This window comes from Ranitomeya variabilis, chromosome 4, assembly GCF_051348905.1.
Source record: "Ranitomeya variabilis isolate aRanVar5 chromosome 4, aRanVar5.hap1, whole genome shotgun sequence".
Lineage (NCBI taxonomy): Eukaryota > Metazoa > Chordata > Amphibia > Anura > Dendrobatidae > Ranitomeya > Ranitomeya variabilis.
This window is the reverse complement of record NC_135235.1, coordinates 551,342,257-551,365,517: the sequence shown is the minus strand read 5'-3', so window position 1 is coordinate 551,365,517 and position 23,261 is coordinate 551,342,257. Positions and strand designations below refer to the sequence as shown.

At 44.5% G+C, this 23,261-nt stretch overlaps 1 protein-coding gene across 1 annotated transcript; it reads left to right on the top strand.

Annotated features, from left to right (window-relative positions):
- Positions 1–10,289: 10,289 nt before the first annotated feature.
- On the top strand, positions 10,290–23,054 carry DCAF7 (DDB1 and CUL4 associated factor 7). The gene is made up of 7 exons (XM_077252666.1): positions 10,290–10,533; positions 12,434–12,592; positions 12,680–12,791; positions 20,392–20,510; positions 20,713–20,922; positions 21,061–21,178; positions 21,783–23,054. Exons 1-7 carry the CDS (start codon positions 10,396–10,398, stop codon positions 21,953–21,955), a joined length of 1,029 nt encoding a protein of 342 aa, XP_077108781.1. The 5' UTR covers positions 10,290–10,395; the 3' UTR covers positions 21,956–23,054.
- The last annotated feature ends 207 nt before the right edge of the window (positions 23,055–23,261 follow it).

The following is a 23,261-nucleotide window of genomic DNA, read 5'->3' as shown; positions in this document are numbered from 1 at the left end:
TATTAAAGCATATGACACACCAATAACACAGTCTGATACAATTTCCAGACAAATACCGTACATTAGATACATGACCTGCTAATACATTTTCATTTTACTAATCAACACCCTTACCCCCTAACCAACCCCCCTCTCCCCTCCCTCCCCCCAATCTCTTGCCCGTTATCCAATAAAACCATCTGACAACATTACCTCTTGAGAAAAGATAGCAAGCTTTACATAAACACACCTGTACATGTAGGAGTCCCCACAGAAACAACTAAACGACACCCATTCTACTTTGCAGTAACTCAGCAGACGCCACACCTGGGTAATCCATCCATCCACCCCACACATTTTCAAATTTTGTATTCTGACCTCTCTGTATATGTTTCTTTCCATAAGGACAATAAAATTTATCTTGTTGATAAATTCCTTTTTCCCTGGCGGTTTTTCATCCAACCAATGCATTGCGATAAGCTTTCTCGCAGCATACAACAATCTTGCGATAGTCAGCCTTCCACATTCATCCGTAGCAATATCATCCATACAGCCCAAAAGGCAAGTCAGCAGGTTACGCACCTCATCTACTCCTGTCACCTCCTGGATCAAGTTAAGCACCTTCACCCAAAAGGGTTGGAGGCGAGCACACGACCACATCATATGTAGCAGATCAGCTCCTTCCTCACCACACCTGGGACACTTTGAGTTACCTCTCAGTCCTGCCTTCACCATCCATATCGGGGTCCTGTACACCCTATACACCAGGTATAACTGTGACACCCTCTTAGCCTCACTCAGGGAAGCCCTGGGGATGTATTGAAGTATGGACTCCCACTGGGACTCCAACAAGGGGCCCACATCCGCCACCCATTTCTCCTTAATCCTTAACGGATGCTTCAATAAAAAGGTATCCATCAGACCCCTGTACATCAAGGTAATGAACCCCCTCGTACTCCTCCGAGGCCTGATAAGACTCAACATGCTATCTGACTGCAGAATCACGCGCGACCCCTCATTTTGACAGTTTAGGGCGTGTCTCAACTGCAGGTACTGAAAGAACATCTTCTGGGACAAAGGAAACTCAGTCCTAAGTGTCTCGAATGTTTTAATAACATCCCCATCAAGCAACTGAGACACAAACTAAATGCCAGTGCGCCTCCACTGACCGAACCCTGCAATCTCATGAGCTCTGCCAACCTAAGTTCAAACCAAATTGGCGTATATCTCGTAAATTCCGAAACTCCCCTCCATTGCTTAATTTTCTGCCAGTCTTTCCCCGGCATAGCTATTGTTGGGAATTTTTGGGGGTTAATTCTGAATCTGCCTGCTTCAAGACTGGCTAACAATGGGTCCTTCCCTACCATGTGTTCAATGATTATCCCCGCTGAAGAGCTTTGTTCTGGTTCTCTCCAACCTACCATATGCTGGCATTGGGATGCTATATAGTAAATCCATGGATTGGGGGCCACCAGACCACCCTCATCCTTTGCCCTTTGAAGATGTTCCAATTTGATGCGCGCCTGTCCACCCTTTCAAATTAAATCCCTAAATAGAGTATTGATCCTATAAAATTTACTCTGAGGCAGCCACACTGGAGCATTATGCAATATAGAGTTGAGCGACTTTTACTTTTTGGGGATCGAGTCGGGTTTCGCGAAACCCGACTTTGTGAAAAGTCGGGTCAGATGAAATCGGTCGATTATTGCGAAAAGTCAGGGGCCGACTGAAACACAAAACCCAATGCAAGTCAATGGGGAATCAAAGTCGGCAGTGAGTGGAAGACAGGAAAACACAGTGCCGATTTTAATGCCAAAAACATCAATTCTTATTACTGAAGCTTGTCAATCTTAATTTACTTTATAATAACAGTTAGACATTGAAAACTGGGGGTCATTTGGCTAAAGTTGTGGGGGGGTAGGGCTGGCTCAAGATTTTCGTGGGCCCAGGAAACACGGAATACGTCACGGCGGTGGAGCAGGGAGAGGTATTTCAACTTTGCAAGTGCTGTGATCCTGAGCAAGCAGGGGGGCCCACTCGTTGGCATTGGCACTGGCACAGGGCCCCTCATAGTACGGCGGTGTGTTTGACGGCGAGTGGTGCCTCCCACCGGCAGAGACACTTTTGCGTACTATGAGGGGCCCTGTGCCAGTGACATCGCCAACGATTATGCCCCCCACCTGATGAAGGAACCTGCACTTTCATATGCACCTTCCTCTTTGTCCCCGTGTAAGGTGGTATAGTATAGTGTACGGGCGACCGGCGGATGTGCGAGCAAAGTCTTCGCACCTTCAGGAGCAGGGCTGGTAACTCCGGATAATTTTTCAGGAAGCACTGCACCACCAGGTTCAAGGTGTGAGCCAGGCAAGGTATGTGTTTCAGTTCTGAATGGGCTATGGCAGCCATAAAATTCCTTCCGTTATCACTGACTACCTTGCCTGCCTCCAAATGTACACTGCCCAGCCATGACTGCATTTGTTGCTGCAAGTACTCGGCCAGTACTTCCGCGGTGTCTGTTGTCGCCCAAACACTTCATTTGTAACACAGCCTGCTGACGCTTACCACTAGCTGTTCAATAATGGGACACCTCGTGTGCAACACTGGCAGCTGCGGATGGAGTGGTCGTGCGACTGCGCTCTGTGGACGAGCTTTCGCTTCTGTAGGAGGGGGAGGAGGGGTGGCGAACGCCTACAGCCAACTGTTTCCTAGACCGTGGGCTAGGCAGAACTGTCTCACTATGGCTGTCCCCTGTGGACCCGGCATCCACCACATTAACCCAGTGCGCCGTGATGGACACGTAACGTCCCTGGCCATGCCTACTGGTCCATGCATCTGTTGTGAGGTGCACCTTTCCACTGACTGATTGCCTCAGTGCATGGACAATGTGGTCTTTGACATGCTGGTGGAGGGCTGGGATGGCTTTTCTCGCAAAGAAGTGCCAACTGGGTAGGTCATAGCGTGGTACTGCGTAGGCCATCAGGTCTTTGAAAGCTTTGCTTTCAACCAACCGGTAGGGCATCATCTCTAACGAGATTAGTATAGCAATGTGGGCGTTCAAACCCTGCGTACGCGGATGAAAGGATGAGTACTTTCTTTTCCTAACGAGAGTCTCTTGTAGGATGAGCTGGACTGGAGAGCTGCATATGGTGGAACTAGCGTTGGGGGTGGTGGACATGGCGGATTGAGAGAGGGTTGGTGATGGTATTCTTGATGTTGGCCTACATACAGTGTTTCCTACCAATAACCTTGTGATTCCCTGACTGCTTTGGCCTTGCAACGATACCTCCACATTTGCTGCTGGTGGTGTCCTAACCGGTGGGCTTACAGTGAGGGAACAAATGTAGCGTTGCTGACCACCTTCATTCTGAGCAGGTGCACCAACGGTACGGGACGTTTGGTAGTTAGTCCAGGCTTGCAAGTGCATGCTGGTTAAATGTCTAAGCATGCACGCTGTATTTAAATTTTGAAGATTCTTCCCTCTGCTAAAGGTCTTTGAGCATTTCTTACAGATAACTTTGCATTGATCATTCGGATCTTGGTTAAAAAATTGCCACACTACACTCTTCCTACTATGGAATACCTTTTCAGGCATTGCACGCTGTGCTACTTTCACCGGATGGCCACGCTGTCCTAAAACTGTTTTTGTTTTTGACAAACGTTTTTGGCCTGATACGGGCCTGCCAGATGAAAGCTGTTGCGATGTAGATGGCTGCTGCGGATCATCCTCCTCCGCTTCTGAGCTACTGGCAGCGGCACCCTCTTCCCCCAATGGCTGCCAATCTGGGTCACCAACTGGGTCATCTATCACCTCCTCTTTAATGTCATGTGCACCTTCCTCTGTGTCACTGTGTAAGGTGCTATAGCGTTCGGGACAGGGCACCATAGTCTCATCAGGGTCAGATTCTGGCTGAGTACACTGCGAGGGCAATGTAGTGATCTGAGTCAATGGAACAGCATAATAATCTAGCTGTGGCTGTGCATCAGTGCACTCCATGTCCGATTCATCTTGTAATGGGCAGTTAACAATTTCCCTTTCTAACCCAGGCACGGTATGTGTAAAGAGCTCCATGGAGTAACCTGTAGTGTCGCCTGACGCATCCTTCAATTTTGGTTTGGGTGAAGGACACAAGGAAACGTCTTGTTCCTGACCGGGAGCTTCCACTGACGACTGGCTGCTTTTATATTTTGAACTTGCTGAAGAGGCGAAAGAGCTAGAGGCTGAGTCAGCAAGGAAAGCCAAAACTTTTTCCTGCTGCTCCGGCTTTAAAAGATGTTTTCCTACTCCCAGATAAGGGAGCCTTCAAGGCCTTGTGTAGCCAGACGATGACGCTGGCTCAACACCTCCAGCCTTAGGTGCTATTGTGCTTTTCCCACTACCACCAGATGCACCACCACCACCACCACCACCATCAGTACCAGCTGGCAACCTACGCCCATGGCCTTTTCCACCAGACTTCCTCAATTTTTGGAAAATCTAACCAAAATAACAACCGTTATATGGTATTGTAAAACAAGGTAGAAGGTGTATATAAACTTGTTGAGAATTTAAATCTCCCTTTTTTTTGGAGGGAGACAGAACCAAAACTCAGGCCCTGTGCATAAAACAACACAATGTAAGTGGCAGAAAGTGGCTGGCTGATATACGACAAACTAACAGGACAGAAGTATATCCACTTTGTGAGAATTTGAATCTCCCTTTTTTGGGGGGAGACTGAACCAAAACTCAGGCCCAGTGTATAAAACAACGCAATGTAAGTGGCTGAAAGTGGCTGGCTGATATACGACAAACTAACAGGACCAGGGCCGTATTTAGAGTTTCTGCTGCCCTAGGCACTTTTAGTGCTGCCTCCCCCATTGGTGAGTATGACACTATCGCCAGTGACTTTGGCAAGAATCGCTGTTGTGAAAATAGCCTTTTGCAGCAGATCGGGCAGTTTTTTCGCATCTGCCACCTAACAGATCACTTACGGCAACACTGCGTTTGGCTTCATTCATTCCCTATGGGATTTGCGGCACTTGCTGTGATCTAGCAAGTGCGGTACTATACCTCCCAACTCTTGAAGGGAAAGAGGTATAAAGGTTGCGGCGCACGTAGTGCGCCACGGCAAATTTTAGGCCACGCCTCTGACCACACCCATTTCACAACTAGTCACACCCATATCCAAGTCCCAACCACACCCATTTAGCACTGCTGATCACACTGTTTCATATACAATAATTATAACCAAAAATATATGGCCACACAATGCTCCATACTGTATAATGGCCACACATGATGCTCCATACTGTATAATGACCCCCACATGATGTTCAATACTGTATAATGGCCCCACAAGATGCTCAATACTGTATAATTGCCACACATGATGCTCAATACTGTATAATGGCCACACACGATGCTCCAAACTTTATAATGGCCACACATGATGCTCCATACTGTATAATGGCCACACAGTGCTCCATATTGTATAATGGCCACACATGATGCTCCATACTGTATAATGACCCCACATGATGTTCAATACTGTATAATGGCCCCACATGATGCTCAATACTGTATAATGACCGCACATGATGCTCCATACTGTATAATGACCACACAGTGCTCCATACCGTATAATGACCACACATGATGCTCCATACTGTATAATGGCCACACATGATGCTCCATACTGTATAATGGGCACACAGTGCTCCATACTGTATAATGACCCCACATGATGTTCAATACTGTATAATGGCCCCACATGTTGCTCAATACTGTATAATGGCCACACATGATGCTCCATACTGTATAATGGCCACACAGTGCTCCATACTGTATAATGACCACACATGATGCTCCATACTGTATAATGGCCACACATGATGCTCCATACTGTATAATGGCCACACAGTGCTCCATACTGTATAATGACCCCACATGATGTTCAATACTGTATAATGGCCCCACATGATGCTCCATACTGTATAATGGCCACACAGTGCTCCATACTGTATAATGGCCACACATGATGCTCCATACTGTATAATGGCCACACATGATGCTCCATACTGTATAATGACCCCACATGATGTTCAATACTGTATAATGACCCCATATGACGCTCAATAGTATATAATGCCCCCCTCCCATCTCGTATGCATGGCTCATAATTCCCCCCCGTATGCATGGCTCATATCCCCCTATGCATGGCTCATAATTCCCCCCCCTGTATGCATGGCTCATATCCACCCCCCGGGCTGGGCCCGGGGGTGGGCGGGTGTTGGTTGGGGCGGTCGGGAGGTGAAAAAAAAAAAACCTTGCTCACTTGCTCAGGTGCCGCCCCCCGCATCGTCCCCGCCCTAGGCACGTGCCCTCGAGTGCCTAGTGGCAAATACGGCCCTGAACAGGACAGAAGTATATCCACTTTGTGAGAATTTGAATCTCCCTTTTTGGGGGGGAGACTGAACCTAAACTCAGGCCCAGTGTATAAAACAACACAATGTAAGTGGCAGAAAGTGGCTGGCTGATATACGACAAACTAACAGGACAGAAGTATATCCACATTGTGAGAATTTGAATCTCCCTTTTTTGGGGGGTAGACTGAACCAAAACTCAGGCCCAGTGTATAAAACAACACAATGTAAGTGGCAGAAAGTGGCTGGCTGATATATGAAAAAATACAAGGACTGTAGTACAATTTCAATCTCCCTACAATGATCTCAGGACAAGTATGGCAGCAATACAAAGGACTGCTGCACACAAAAGTGTGGACAAATAGACAAGATAACTGTGCAGAAAGGAGCAGCAGAATTTTTGCTTTTAAAAAAGCAGTTGGTTTGCACAGCAGCGGTGCAAACAGCAATGCAGCTATCAGGGAGCCTTATAAGGCAGCCTAATAAGCTACAGAGCTGATGCACAAAAATATAGCCTCCTCTGTCCCTGCAAACAAAAGGTGGTGTTGGACAGTGGAAATCGCTACAGCACAAGCAGTTTGGGGGTTAATCTTCCCTCCCTAACTATATCCCTTCTTCTGATGAAGCTGCAGCAATCTCTCCCTATGCTACGATCGGCAGAAGATGGCGGTCGGCGTGCACGCCCCTTTATAGCCCCTGTGACGCCGCAGAAAGCAAGCCAATCACTGTCATGCCCTTCTCTAAGATGGTGGGGACTGAGACCTATGTCATCACGCTGCCCACACTCTGCGTCCTCCTTCATTGGCTGAGAAATGGCGCTGAACGCGTCATACGAAACGCGACTTTGGCGCGCTGATCACCGACCGCATGGCCGATGCCACACTAGGATCGGGTCGGGTTTCCTGAAACTGATTTTTGAATTTGTCCGATCTGTTTCGCTCAACCCTAATGCAATATGTAGAGGAGATGAGGCATAAGTATCATTTTGATCAAATTGGCTCTGCCTGCGACCGACAGAAATAGCTTCTTCTAGGCCCCAATCTTCTGCTGGAACTTCCCAAGCAAAGGAGTCACGTTGATCCGCACATAGTCCTCTATTTTGACCGAAACCACGATGATATTTAAACTCATGTACCACTCTTAAGAGAACCCCAGGGTCTAGTGTCAGAGGAGCCGCTGCGTCCATGGGCAACAACACAGACTTATCCCAGTTAATAGATAATCCGGAAACAGACCCAAATTTAGTAATACTATTCATAATGGCCCCCAAAGACTCCTGTGCATCTTCCAAGAACAATAACACGTCACCCGCGTACCGGGCTATTTTTTCTTCATAGTTTCCATACCGAAACCCCTTTACGTCCCTGTCCCTCCGTATCGCTGCCGCCAAGGGCTCAACAGCAATTGCAAACAGCAGAGGAGAGAAGGTGCACCCCTGCCGTGTTCCCCTATATAAAGGGAAATCCCCCGACAATAGCCCGTTTACCCGTATCTTAGCTCTTGGAGACGCATACGTCTTCTGCAGTTTCCAGTGTCGCCCAAGTCCTCTCCTACTGTACATTATATGACCACAGTTGTGATATCCCGGGTCACAACAGAATTTCTAATTATACAGGAGGTCACTTTTGTAATCTAAGTTTGAGGCTCTCATTAACAAAGAAACAGTTCACATTGTGAACCGGCAAGAAACAGCTGTGATCATATGATGCAGGAGACAGACTAAAGTAGAGCTAGAAATGGCCGAAGACTGCTAATGGGTATTATAATCAACGAGCTGTAACATATTATTCATGGCCAACGGAGTGAGCAATAAAAAACTGCTGGAGAGTTATGTGCAAACAACGTCTTTTTCGGGAAGGTGCATTCTGTAAACTGGCTGAATAAGAGGGTAAATGCTAAAGCACCACTCCATTGTTTTGTTTTTTTATTTCAGCTCTAGAGTGGTGCCACTAATGCAAGGTCCCTGGCTCTAGTATTATGCTCACCAGCCACTGTCTTCAGCTGTTCCGAGTGCCGCGCCGGTCTTAAGCCGCCATCTTGAGACTGTAACTTCTGACTGACTGAAAGTCAGTGGTAACGGTCACGAGCTTTCAATGTCTATAAAAGCTTCATTCTGGTTCTCATTGACTTATATTGAGTAGTGACATCAAGGTCGCCAAGCAAACACCGGAGCGATCTGGCAGATTACAACCTGCAGAAGACCGATTGGCTGGTGACTATAATACTAGGGGCAAGGTGTTACAGTTCCACCCCTCAGTGTGTCTGGGATACAGTTATTGACCGCTCAGTCATCCAGTCTGGTGCGTGCTGAGCTGTCAGTGTGTTGATTGACAATCTTGAGACTGGGAGGCACTGGCTGTCTCCAAGTGTTCATTATCCCAGGCGATTGCCAGGCTACTTACCGTATTTTTCAGATTATAAGACGCACTTTTTTCCCAAAAATGTTGGGGGAAAATGGGGGTGCGTCTTATAATGCAGCTATACCTTACCGGCCACAGTGGAGCACGAGCACTGAGATCTTCATCTGCGCATGCGCCGTCCCCTGCAGCCATTTTCCTGGAGTCCACCGCATAGGAAACAATGTAACTGCAGGGGCTCTGGGCTTTCACAAAACGCGGAAGAACCCCCACAGCACCGTACATCTGCAGCACCGAACACCCATCCCAGCCTGCAGCAACGCTCCAGCAGCGACCCTGGGACCCTGCTTCACCGCAGCCTCCACCCCCGGTAAGCAATGGAATATAAGAAGCGCCACTTTATTAAAAAAAAGTTTTTTTTTTCCTATTTTTCTCCTCAAAATTTGGGGTGCTTCTTATAATCCGCAAAATATGGTAACTGTGCTGTTTCTCCCAGACCTCTGCCAGACTTACATTCAGCTAAAGTGGTTTGTTTCCTCTGTGTCTTGTGTTCTGTATGTTGATCTTTCATTGCCTGACCTTGTTCTGGCCATCAATCTGTTTAACCCCTTCTGCTCTGATCTGCTATCCTCCTGGTATAGGAGGCAGATTGCCAAATTGTGACAGTGTGTAATGTGAACACTGTCAGAATTCAGCCCTATTTCCAGCACAAGTGGATGGTCATGTGCCAATTAGATTCTCTTCCGCTTTTCTTAATAGAACATTCTTTAATATTTTATACAGATATTCTTAAGCAACTTTAGCTGATTGACAACCAAGTGTCAGAAAAATCGTGCAACCCAGAAAGTGGCAATTTGACTATTTTAAAGTTGCTTTTAGTTGTTAAAAAAAAACAAAAACCAAGCACCGAATAGCAGCAGGTCGCACAGCAATCACACTGCCATATATAGAACTGGGGCTAGTCGGCACCTTTGGAGACACAGATCATGCAGCCAATGATCGCTCCGTGCCGCTGCTCCATCGTGGCGTAATGTGGAAGTAAATTATAAAGTTACGCTTTTTTTGCGAAAACCTTTTACCCCTGTACAATGCAGCGATGCAGCAGAGGAGGCTCAGGTCTTTCTTTGCAGGACCTAGGTGGTGGCCAAAGTCGCCTTTTAGCCCCAGTGACCAGTGATTTGGATGTTTGGCAACAGCCCTATCCCACAAGAACACATAAACAACTAATAGATGCAATGTTGCATAAAAATTATCACCATGGTGATAAATATTTATAACAATTATATGTAGAAATAAATTGCATCAAAAACACCAGAAAATAGCCTGCCACCCAACTACTGACTGAGACTCTCACCACGCCTACCACACATCATAATCCAAGAGAGGCTTGACACGCACGTGAAGCCTAGCCAATCAGCAAACTGTCCTTACAAATCCCGCCCACTGAATGGCACATCGAATCAGGGTTAGAAAACGTTCTGCTCGGCATCCAATCAGCGTTGTCACTATCTCTAGGAATGTTTATGCCGATGTCCCGCCCCCTGTCTCTGATTGGCTGTTTGCGTAAGCGAGTCTGGGGTTTTGCGCATGCGTTGCTGTGTTCTACGGAGGTCTCGGTGACTGATTGTGTTCTCGGTAACGGTCTGAACTGTCCGCCACCATGTCCCTGCACGGGAAACGGAAGGAGATCTACAAGTACGAGGCGCCATGGACGGTGTACGCCATGAATTGGAGTGTGAGACCGGACAAGAGGTTCCGCTTGGCTCTGGGGAGTTTTGTGGAGGAGTATAACAATAAGGTAACATGGGGTGCAGTAATGCCGTGCGCGTATACGGGCTGCCCTGCTTCCAGCTGGTGTGCGCCCCCCTCTTACAGGTTACATAGGGGCAGATGCAGGTGGAGCAGTGGGTACATGGCCTGCGGCTACTGTGCCATTCAGTAAGGAGTGATGGGCCGCCACTGCTGGCTTACAGGAAAACTCTGATTCTATGAAGCCCAGAACCTGCAGTAAAAATACCAGTATTTGTGCAGTATAAGTGGTCATCTACAGGGGTGTGAAGGGGGCTCCCTGGCGTCAGGGGGCGGAGGGGGCTCCCCGGCATGGGGGGGGGGGGGGGCGGAGGGGGCTCCCCGGCATGGGGGGGCGGAGGGGGCTCCCTGGGGGGCGGAGGGGGCTCCCTGGCGTCAGGGGGCGGAGAGTACTTCCCCGCGTCAGAGGGGGCTCCCCGGCATCAGGGGGGCGGAGGGGGGCAGAGGGGGCTCCCGGCGTCAGTGATTGACTTGGCCTGCTCTCAGTGACCGACCAATGGCGGTCTGGTGACAGTGACACCTGCTGACATTCAGTAAATGGCATCCGCCCTTGTGACTGTTCCTAAAATCGCGCCAATGCCCGTCTGTTGTCTGATAGGCGACAGTTCCGTGTTTGGGGACAGTGCTGTGCTTTTATGGAGCTGGGACCTGCACTGAGCTGTCGTGTATGGAAGTCCTAAGTAATCGGTCAGAGACGTCCTAAGGACGTCTGTGTGCAGCCGGGTTCACACGTGCAGATGACTAGTTGCGCATTTGGTGCCTGGCTCCGGTGTCCACAGCCGGATCATGAAATGCAGCTTATGACGCTTGTTGATCTCTGACCAGTCCAGCACGACATCTGACGCACCAGAAATATGGGAACAGTTTTCGCCTCACTTTCCATATCTATCACAAGCAATTTTTTTCTGCAAGTTACAGGTCCTTTTTAAAGAGCTTTTTCCAAGATGGTAAGTTATTCCTTTTGGATAACTTGATAGGGGATCATTTGCTGATCGCTGGGGTGCGAACACTGGGAGCCCCATTAATCAGCAAAACACTTCTCCGGTTCCTCTCTGTGCACGGCCCTGTCTTGGATGGAGTAAAGGTGTGTAATACGACCGCCGCTCCATTCATTGTCTATGGGACTGCTGGGAATAGACGGGTGCGTATTTGTCTTACTATCTAACAGTGTCATTAGGTTTGTGTTACCCAAACCACAGGCATCATGACTCGGAGCTTGGCTGCTTGATTGCAGGTACCTATGTTTTGCTCTGAAACGCTCTGGTGTTTTGGAGAAAATATAGTTGAAAGATCCCAGCACGGCTCCAGGTGATTGACAGATCTCTTGCCAAGTACACACATGGGAGATACCTGTCAATCAACATTTGGCATCACCAAACTAGTCTCGTCTCAGCCGATGGTCCTCAGCTGGATCTTCAAACTATGTTTTCTCTGAAATGCAAGAGCGATTCAGAGGAACATATAACCGGCTGTGATTCATGCTGTGCGCAGTCTGGGCAGCATGAATCAGCTGACAGGTTCCCTTTAAGGATTTTTTAGATGGGGCATACTGGTATTGTGGCGTTTGTTAATTATTTTTGAAAATTAGGGTAGGAACACCTCAGATTTCATGCTGTGCACTGAGGATGGGCAACATCCCAAAACATGTCTGCAAATTGAGATTCTGGTTTGGCTTTTATAAACAGTCATATTGCAAGACTCATTAAAGGGTTAATAGTGACTTTTTAGATTGCTACATCCAATAGGTGACCATAGAGTTCAAGTCCTCTTCCAAGAATGACGTCAGAGTTACCGTTTATACCAGTGTTATGTAGGACCGTAGATTCACAGGGCAGAATACATTTCTCTTTTCCATTGTCAATCCTACACATGGCGTCTTCCTCCTACAGGTGCAGTTGGTTGGTCTGGATGAGGAGAGCTCAGAGTTTATCTGTAGAAACACCTTTGACCACCCATACCCCACCACAAAGCTCATGTGGATTCCTGACACCAAGGGTGTGTATCCAGATCTGCTGGCCACAAGCGGGGACTATCTGCGTGTCTGGAGGGTGCGTACATCTCATATACAGGGCAGCCATACTTTTACTTCTTCTCATGTTGTCCATGTGAGATACTCTGTCTTTCTTCTGCTGTAGGTTGGCGAGACGGAGACCCGCTTGGAGTGTTTGCTGAACAATAACAAGAACTCTGACTTCTGTGCGCCTCTCACATCCTTTGATTGGAATGAAGTAGATCCCAACTTACTTGGTGAGTGTCCTGGGTGTGCCCGCTGCTGCCATATGAAAGAGGCGCCAGTTAGGTTTGACTCCTGGTATGAAAGGCGCCCTCCTGTCACCTTAAGATCGGAAGAAAGGACAAGTTGCTATTGCAGCCATTCTTTTCCCCTGTTAAAGAGAGGCTATCATCAGAAACTGATCTGTTGTTTAAATCAGGTATTTTGTGTTACATATACAACCCCTGGCAAAAATTATGGAATCATTGGCCTTGGAGGATGTTCATTCAGTTGTTGCTTTTTTTATAAAAAAAAAAAGCAGATCACAGACATGGCACAAAACTAAAGTCATTTCAGATGGCAACTTTCTGGCTTTAAGAAACACTGAAAGAAATCAAGAACACAAAATGTGGTAGTCAGTAATGGTTACTTTTTTAAAACAAGCATAAGGGAAAAGTTATGTAATCACTCAATTCTGAGGAAAAAATTATGGAATCATGAAAAACAAACAAACAAAAAAACACTCCAAAACATCACTAGTATTTTGCTGAATGATTTTCATCTGTTAGCCAGCATAAGTACATGTGGGGGTTGCCTGGTTGCTAGGGAATCCCCACATGTACTTATGCTGGCTAACAGATGTAAATCATTCAGCTGCGGCAAGAAAAACTAAATCTCCGAGCACTAAAAAATACTTGGAGGACCCCCGAGCATGCTCAGGAAATCTTGAGTAACGAGTATATTCGCTCATCACTAATCTTTATAAATCTCGTTGGAACGGCACCAAACAAAAGTTCCAGCATCATCACCTTGCCCAATGCAGATTCGTGATTCATCACTGAATATGACTTTCATCCTGTCATCCACAGTCCACGATTGCTTTTCCTTAGCCCATTGTAACCTTGTTTTTTTTCTGTTTAGGTGTAAGGCTATGTGCACACGTTGCGGATTTCCTGCGGATCCGCAGTGTTTTTTACCGTGCAGAAACGCTGCAGATCCGCAAGTGATTTACAGTACAATGTAAATCAATGAAAAAAAATATGCTGTGCTAATGGTGCGGAAACTTGAAGTAGCATGTCACTTCTTTTGTGCGGATCTGCAGCGTTTATGTACCCATTCCATTCTAGAAATCCGCAGGGGTAAAAAACGCAAAAAATCCGCAGCAAATCCGCATGAAATCCGCACCTGCGTTTTCTGGCAAGAGATGCAGAATCCACACAAAAAATTCCGTAGGCTAATCCGCAAAGTGTGCACATAGCCTTAATGATGGCTTTCGTTTAGCTTTTCTGTATGTAAATCCCATTTCCTTTAGGCGGTTTCTTACTGTTCGGTCACAGACGTTGACTCCAGTTTCCTCCCATTCCTTCCTCATTTGTTTTGTGCATTTCCTGTTTTGGAGACCTATTGCTTTAAGTTTCCAGTCTTGACGCTTTAATGTCTTCTTTGGTCTACCAGTATGTTCGCCTTTAACAACCTTTCCATGTTGTTTGTATTTGGTCCAGATTTTAGACACAGCTGACTGTGATCAACCAACATCTTTTGCAACATTGCTGATAATTTACCCTCTTTTAAGAGTTTGATAATCCTCTCCTTTGTTTCAATTGTCATCTCTCGTGTTGGAGCCATGATTCATGTCAGTCCACTTGGTGCAATAGCTCTCCAAGGTGTGACCACCTTGGAGAGCTATTAACGATAGAGATGCAGAATAACGAGCAGATCTAATTTGATGCAGGTGTTAGTTTTGGGAATTGAAATTCATAGGGTGATTCCATAATTTTTTCCCACATAATTGAGCGAGTCCATTATTTTTCCCCTATGCTTGTCTAAAAAAGTAACCATTACTGACTACCACATTTTTTGTTCTTGATTTCTTTTAGTGCTTATTAAAGCCAGAAAGGTGTCATTTGAAATGACTGTAGTTTTGTGCCATGTCTGTGATCTGTTTTTGTTAATAAAAAAAAAAAAAAAACAACTGAATGAACATCCTCCAAGGTCGGTGATTACATAATTTTTGCCAGGGGTTGTATGTAAAAAAAATCTATTTTTAATATATGTACAGGTCCTTCTCAAAAAATTAGCATATAGTGTTAAATTTCATTATTTACCATAATGTAATGATTACAATTAAACTTTCATATATTATAGATTCATTATCCACCAACTGAAATTTGTCAGGTCTTTTATTGTTTTAATACTGATGATTTTGGCATACAACTCCTGATAACCCAAAAAACCTGTCTCAATAAATTAGCATATCAAGAAAAGGTTCTCTAAATGACCTATTACCCTAATCTTCTGAATCAACTAATTAACTCTAAACACATGCAAAAGATACCTGAGGCTTTTAAAAACTCCCTGCCTGGTTAATTACTCAAAACCCCCATCATGGGTAAGACTAGCGACCTGACAGATGTCAAGAAGGCCATCATTGACACCCTCAAGCAAGAGGGTAAGACCCAGAAAGAAATTTCTCAACAAATAGGCTGTTCCCAGAGTGCTGTATCAAGGCACCTCAATGGTAAGTCTGTTGGAAGGAAACAATGTGGCAGAAAACGCTGTACAACGAGAAGAGGTGACCGGACCCTGAGGAAGATTGTGGAGAAGGACCGATTCCAGACCTTGGGGAACCTGAGGAAGCAGTGGACTGAGTCTGGTGTGGAAACATCCAGAGCCACCGTGCACAGGCGTGTGCAGGAAATGGGCTACAGGTGCCGCATTCTCCAGGTAAAGCCACTTTTGAACCATAAACAGCGGCAGAAGCGCCTGACCTGGGCTACAGAGAAGCAGCACTGGACTGTTGCTAAGTGGTCCCAAGTACTTTTTTCTGATGAAAGCAAATTTTGCATGTCATTCGGAAATCAAGGTGCCAGAGTCTGGAGGAAGACTGGGGAGAAGGAAATGCCAAAATGCCTGAAGTCCAGTGTCAAGTACCCACAGTCAGTGATGGTGTGGGGTGCCATGTCAGCTGCTGGTGTTGGTCCACTGTGTTTCATCAAGGGCAGGGTCAATGCAGCTAGCTATCAGGAGATTTTGGAGCACTTCATGCTTCCATCGGCTGAAATGCTTTATGGAGATGAAGATTTCATTTTTCAGCACGACCTGGCACCTGCTCACAGTGCCAAAACCACTGGTAAATGGTTTACTGACCATGGTATTACTGTGCTCAATTGGCCTGCCAACTCTCCTGACCTGAACCCCATAGAGAATCTGTGGGATATTGTGAAGAGAAAGTTGAGAGACGCAAGACCCAACACTCTGGATGAGCTTAAGGCCGCTATTGAAGCATCCTGGGCCTCCATAACATCTCAGCAGTGTCACAGGCTGATTGCCTCCATGCCACGCCGCATTGAAGCAGTCATTTCTGCCAAAGGATTCCCGACCAAGTATTGAGTGCATAACTGAACATTATTATTTGATGGTTTTTTTGTTTGGTATTAAAAAACACTTTTATTTGATTGGTCGGGTGAAATATGCTAATTTATTGAGACAGGTTTTTTGGGTTATCAGGAGTTGTATGCCAAAATCATCAGTATTAAAACAATAAAAGACCTGACAAATTTCAGTTGGTGGATAATGAATCTATAATATATGAAAGTTTAATTGTAATCATTACATTATGGTAAATAATGAAATTTAACACTATATGCTAATTTTTTGAGAAGGACCTGTATGTGTGATATGTAACAATCATTATAAAATAAAATTATAACAATAAAATTAGCATTTTGCAGTCTTCAGAGGGACCACTGGGGCTTTTTAGTCTTTTTGCCTTTTCAGGAGGCTCCTTATCATCACAGGCAGGATTAAAGTGGTAGAAATATCTTTATACACAGCTGATAACACAGGATCCACCAGTCACAATAGTTCTTATCACAGCTGACCCTGCTCCCCCTTGCACAGGCTCAAGATTCAAAAGATAAGGTCAGTGTCTGATGTGCAATACTGCAGGTGATCATAATAAAACTTTTGGAAAGTCTTTTGTAAGGAATTGGAAGTTAGTCTAAAAAAGCCCCAGTGGCCTGTGTGAAAGTTGCACAATCTAACTTTTTTAGTTTTAAAACAGATTGCAATAGGTTTAAAAAAAAAAAAAAAATTGCCAAAAATAGTTAAAAAAATACATGTAACACAAAAACTTTAAAGGGAACCTGTCAGCAGGTTTGTGCACAGTAACCTACAGACAGTGTCAGGTTGGCGCCGTTATACTGATTAAAATTATACCTTGGTTGATGAAATCTGTCTTGTGGTTATTTTTTAATCTTTATTTTCTGTTTTCAGTTACTGATCTGCTCGTGCTCCGGGGCGGCCTGTGGGGGGTCTTCGTGTGGTGTACTGATTAGGTATTCATAACGCAGACTGCTGACAGGTCACTGATCCCTCACTGATCTGCCCCATAGTTTACATAATGAATATCTGTACATACTGAAGAAAAAAAAACCTGCAGGCAGGTGCCGGCAGTGTCACCTGCGCTGCAGCATAATCGTGTATATGTACAGTACAGACCAAAAGTTTGGACACACCTTCTTATTTAAAGACTTTTCTGTATTTTCTTGACTATGAAAATTGTACATTCACACTGAAGGCATCAAAACTATGAATTAACACATGTGGTATTATATACTTAACAAAAAAGTGTGAAACAACTGAAAATATGTCTTATATTCTAGGTTACTCAAAGTAGCCACTTTTTGCTTTGATGACTGCTTTGCACACTTTTGGCATTCTCTTGATGAGCTTCAAGAGGTAGTCACCGGAAATGGTCTTCCAACAATCTTGAAGGGGTTCCCAGAGATGCTTAGCACTTGTTGGCCCTTTTGCCTTCACTCTGCGGTCCAGCTCACCCCAAACCATCTCGATTGGGTTCAGGTCTGGTGACTGTGGAGACCAGGTCATCTGGCGTAGCACCCCATCACTCTCCTTCTTGGTCAAATAGCCCTTACACAGCCTGGAGGTGTGTTTGGGGTCATTGTCCTGTTGAAAAATAAATGATGGTCCAACTAAATGCAAACCGGACGGAATAGCATGCCGCTGCAAGATGCTGTGGTAGCTATGCTGGTTCAGTATGCCTTCAATTTTGAATAAATCCCCAACAGTGTCACCAGCAAAGCACCCCCACACCATCACACCTCCTCCATGCTTCACGGTGGGAACCAGGCATATAGAGTCCATCCGTTCACCTTTACTGCGTCGCACAAAGACACGGTGGTTGGGACCAAAGATCTCAAATTTGAACTCATCAGACCACAGATTTCCACTGGTCTAATGTCCATTCCTTGTGTTCTTTAGCACAAACAAGTCTCTTCTGCTTGTTGCCTGTCCTTAGCAGTGGTTTCCTAGCAGCTATTTTACCATGAAGGCCTGCTGCACAAAGTCTCCTCTTAACAGTTGTTGTAGGGATGTGTCTGCTGCTAGAACTCTGTGTGGCATTGACCTGGTCTCTAATCTGAGCTGCTGTTAACCTGCGATTTCTGAGACTGGTGACTCGGATAAACTTATCCTCAGAAGCAGAGGTGACTCTTGGTCTTCCTTTCCTGGGGCGGTCCTCATGTGAGCCAGTTTCTTTGTAGTGCTTGATGGTTTTTGCAACTGCACTTGGAGACACTTTCAAAGTTTTCCAATTTTTTTGGACTGACTGACCTTAATTTCTTAAAGTAATGATGGCCACTCGTTTTTCTTTACTTAGCTGCTTTTTTCTTGCCATAATACAAATTCTAACAGTCTATTCAGTAGGACTATCAGCTGTGTATCCACCAGACTTCTGCACAACGCAACTGATGGTCCCAACCCCATTTATAAGGCAAGAAATCCCACTTATTAAACCTGACAGGGCACACCTGTGAAGTGAAAACCATTTCTGGTGAGTACCTCTCGAAGCTTATCAAGAGAATGCCAAGAGTGTGCAAAGCAGTCATCAAAGCAAAAGGTGGCTACTTTGAAGAACCTAGAATATGACATATTTTCAGTTGTTTCACACTTTTTTGTTAAGTATATAATTCCACATGTGTTAATTAATAGTTTTTGATGCCTTCAGTGTGAATGTACAATTTTCATAGTCATGAAAATACAGAAAAATCTTTAAATGAGATGTGACCAAACCTTTGGTCTGTAGTGTGTGTGTGTATATGTGTATATATATATATATATATGTATATATATATATGTATATATATGTGTATATATATATATATATATATATATATATATATATATATATATATATATATATATATATATATATATTTTATTTATTTATTTTTTTTTGCTTCAAATACAAAGGAAATGTATCATCTTTAACTTTAGACCTTTTTGCAGCGAATCAGAGACATACCTACATGCCTGGGAAACTATAGCTAGTGGTTGATGCATGCTGCACATCAGTTGATAGGTTCCCTTTAAATGCGCACGGAAGTTAATTATAAATGTAAAGATACATTAAATATTTTTTTAAAACGATTAAAAAAAGCCACAATTATAACATTTTTGTATTGTAAAAGTAAATAAAAAAGTATAACAAATTAGGTATCGCCACAGGCACAATTGCCCAAAGTATTAACATATCTGAATATTTAAAAAAATCTTAATTACTGTATTTTTCGGACTATAAGACGCTCCGGACCATAAGACGCACCTCAATTTTTCAGAAGAAAAATAGGGAAAAAATTAGTGCGTCAAATGAGGGTCCGTCTTACAGTCCGAATTATTCAGCTTACCTGGGGGGGTAGGGTGTAATAGGGAGCGTTGGTGGAGCGGGGTCTTAGGAGGTGTTCGATGGTCTAACTCCTCCCAGGCTGGTGCAGCAGGCTCGGTGGTGCGGGGACTCCACCATTTTGTGAAAGCCCCCACACATTGACCCCATGCTGATGCACGGCAGTTTGGCAGATGATCGGTGGTGAGGGGGCTCCGCCAGTATTTGTGGAAATCTTGGAGCCCCTGCACATCCACCCCGGGCTGGTGCGCAGCACTTTTGCAGATGATCAGTGGTGCTGGGGCTTCGCCGGCATTTTGTGAAAGGCTGGAGCCCTCGCACTTCCATTGCTGTAATGATGTGTTGATCTTCATGAAAATTGCCACCGAAGCGGCGCATGCGCAGAATAAGATCTCGGGAGACGATCATCTGCCAAACTGCCGCGCATCAGCCTGGGATGTGTCTCCTGGTAAGTGCATCTCGACCATAAGATGCACCCCCATTTTCCCCAAATTTTGGGGTAAAAAGTGCGTCTTATGGTCCCGAAAAATACGGTACTGTGTTTTTTTGGTTTTTTGTTTTTTTTGCGGTAGCCACATTGCCTTACAGTAATTGAAATAATAACTGCTCAAAGCAAGGCATGTACCCCAAAATGGTATGTAACTTGGTAAATAATTTTGACAGGTCAATTGTACCATACAATGAGCGCCATAAATTCTAATTCCTGAAAATAATGGCGCAGTGGCATTTTTTTCACCTCAATTTGATTTTTTTTCTGTTTTACTGTACATTATATGCTAAATCAAATGATGTCATCAGAAACTACAACTCGTCCCTCAAAAAATAAGCACTTATACAGCTATGTGGATGGGAAAAAAAAGTTATGATTCTTGGGGTAAAAACAAACAAAAAAGAATATCACTGAGTTAAAATGAGTTTCTTATTGATTCCAGGAACTTCCAGCATTGACACAACCTGTACCATATGGGGTCTGGAGACCGGGCAAGTTCTTGGCAGAGTCAATTTGGTGTCTGGTCACGTGAAAACACAGCTTATTGCTCACGACAAAGAGGTGAGGTGTGCATGTATAAAACCAGTGGGATATGGGAGGGGTATCCATCTTGTGCTCCCATGCAGAATGAACCAAGGGGCAGAAATGACTATTTTGAGGCCCACCTGGCTAACATTGTCTCCTACACCAGTATGTGTTGTTAAGTTGCAATTGATCTTGTTGTCAATGAAATGATAAATGTGTCTTGTCCCTTGCATTATAGGTATATGACATCGCGTTTAGCCGAGCAGGCGGTGGCCGGGACATGTTTGCCTCGGTGGGAGCAGATGGCTCTGTACGAATGTTTGACTTGCGCCACCTAGAGCACAGCACCATTATTTATGAAGACCCCCAGCACCATCCTCTTCTCAGACTGTGCTGGAACAAGCAAGACCCCAACTATCTGGCAACAATGGCCATGGATGGGATGGAGGTAAGAAGCCTCTGTAGTCACCCATCAGTTTCTCTGGAGGACTTCTACAGTGATCTATATTTGTGATCTGTACAACTACACAATCGTCAGGTTTAACTATTGTCTGTAAGCATCCATACTTCATCTGTCCATGCACAGGTAGTGATTCTGGATGTACGAGTGCCCTGCACCCCAGTGGCCAGGCTGAATAACCACCGCGCGTGTGTGAACGGCATTGCCTGGGCTCCACATTCTTCATGTCACATTTGTACTGCAGGTGAGAACAATAAGAAGTATTACAATGGGTGCGCCGAAAAATGTGCAGTCTATTATGTATTACTATTTTTTTTTTCTGCATGTAAGTGGAATTTTGTTTTGATTTCTTAGAGAGAGAGACCGCTTGGAATGGTCCCTGACAATACCAGGCAGGTTTTAGTTCTATAATCCTGTTCTAATTTGTGGGATAACTTTTAAGCAAATGTTCACTTTCCCACCAGCACCTCCACAGGGAAATTAAAGAATTACTGTAGCATATTTGAAATCTATGGGCTGGACATGTAGTGCTCAGACACTTTGGGTCATTCAGGATGAATAGCCACTCTGAGGAATATGAGGGTTTTAAATGATGCTGATCCTTTGGCATGCCTCCTGGTCTGCGCCATGATGCCAGTAGTATGGTATGTGACATTGTGGGCATTGATTGGCTAAATTGCTTACGTTCTTTTTAGAAGTTGGATTACCCTTTTAATTTTAATTCTATAATCGAAAATGGGTCCTCTAAACAAGGCAACCCCTTGAATGTTTCTATGGTTTGACAGTGGAACTGACTGTGGTATTAATATTCTTTCATATGATGTATTTGATTCATTGTCTTATTTTAGCTGATGATCACCAAGCGCTGATCTGGGACATCCAGCAAATGCCACGAGCCATTGAGGACCCGATCTTGGCATACACAGCAGAAGGAGAGATCAACAATGTCCAGTGGGCGAGCACCCAACCAGACTGGATCGCCATCTGTTACAACAACTGCCTGGAGATCCTCAGAGTCTGACTTTATTTATTCCAAACCCCGTTTACTCCTTCCCCCCCTCATCCCATCCAAGAATCTGGGGATTTTGTACATGATTAGTGTCTCTACTTTTAATCTCCATATACTCCTGTTATTTTTTTTAGGTTATCTTGTATAAGCAGCAGTGTTTTCATATGGATGCCTAATGGGTAATATAGTTACTGTCTAATTTATTGGCATTTTATGACTTATCCCAAAATAATAAACCAGACCCAAAAACAGGAGCTGACAGATGATAATCCACTCCCCCAGAGTAATTTCTTTTATTTTACTCAGTGTAGATTACTTGTTGAACATCAATATGTTCTCTGTGTTTTTAATTTTATTATTTTAAACAGTAACTAGACTTTTTTTCTATTTCATTTTTGATCAGCCTTTGCAAAGTTAAGAATCTTTGTAATGTTACCTTATTTTGCTTTTTCTCTGACACTGTGATGAAAGTGCCGTTTTAACTGCCAGTTCATTCTCCTTTAGCAGCTACTTTGAACAGCTGCTCTATCAAGAATCACTTTACAAACATTATCACTGTCTGAACATGGGTAAGGAAGCAAAGAAGCTCACAGGGAAAGTGTTTGTAAATAGTGTTAGAGTAGGGATTCTTGTGAGAGCAGCAGTTCAAAGCACCTTCTGAAGAGCATGACCGAAGAAGATAAACAGCACTTTCAGCATGGTGTTTGACAGAAGGAAGCAAAATAAAATAATGGAGTAAATTACAATAATAAAATAATTTGCAAAGGCTGATCAATAACTAAAAAGCCTATTTACTTTTTTAAGGGCAATCATGTTTATGTTGAATGCTTTCATGTGATACCGCTTTTGTAGCAACAGTAGCATATGTGTTTGTGGACTTTTAGAGCTTACAGGATTAGAAAAACATGACTACTTTCTTTCAGAAATAGCTCTAATCTTGACCTTGGGCTGTGTAGCATTGCAACTCAGCTCTATTGAAGTGAAGCATTTCTAATCCTACATGACTCCTACAAAAGCGCCCTTTTTTGCTATGGGTGGGGATATTATTGAATATACATGTGTGTGAATCTTTCATTTGTTACTCTTAAAAAAAATAAATAAATAAAAAATGGTGGATTGAAAAAGGTATTTTGCTGGGAAATAGACATTTGCATAGGTACAGCTCAGCCTCACTCTATGCCTCTGGCAGGCTATCTGGGCTGTTACCTGCAGGGCATTCTTGAGGAAGTTCAACAATAGCCCTTGACTTTCCATACTCTATGTGCTGTACCGTGAACTGTGAATATCGGCAGAACGGTCCCCCAATAAATTTCAATTG

What these genes read in the sequence shown, in the direction of transcription:
- DCAF7 (XM_077252666.1), top strand. Translation starts at nt 10,396, where the DNA reads ATGTCCCTGCACGGGAAACGGAAGGAGATCTACAAGTACGAGGCGCCA. An exon ending in TGGCCATGGATGGGATGGAG is followed by an intron (nt 20,923 to 21,060) that starts GTAAGAAGCCTC and finishes GTCCATGCACAG; the next exon opens with GTAGTGATTCTGGATGTACG. An exon ending in ATGTCACATTTGTACTGCAG is followed by an intron (nt 21,179 to 21,782) that starts GTGAGAACAATA and finishes GTCTTATTTTAG; the next exon opens with CTGATGATCACCAAGCGCTG.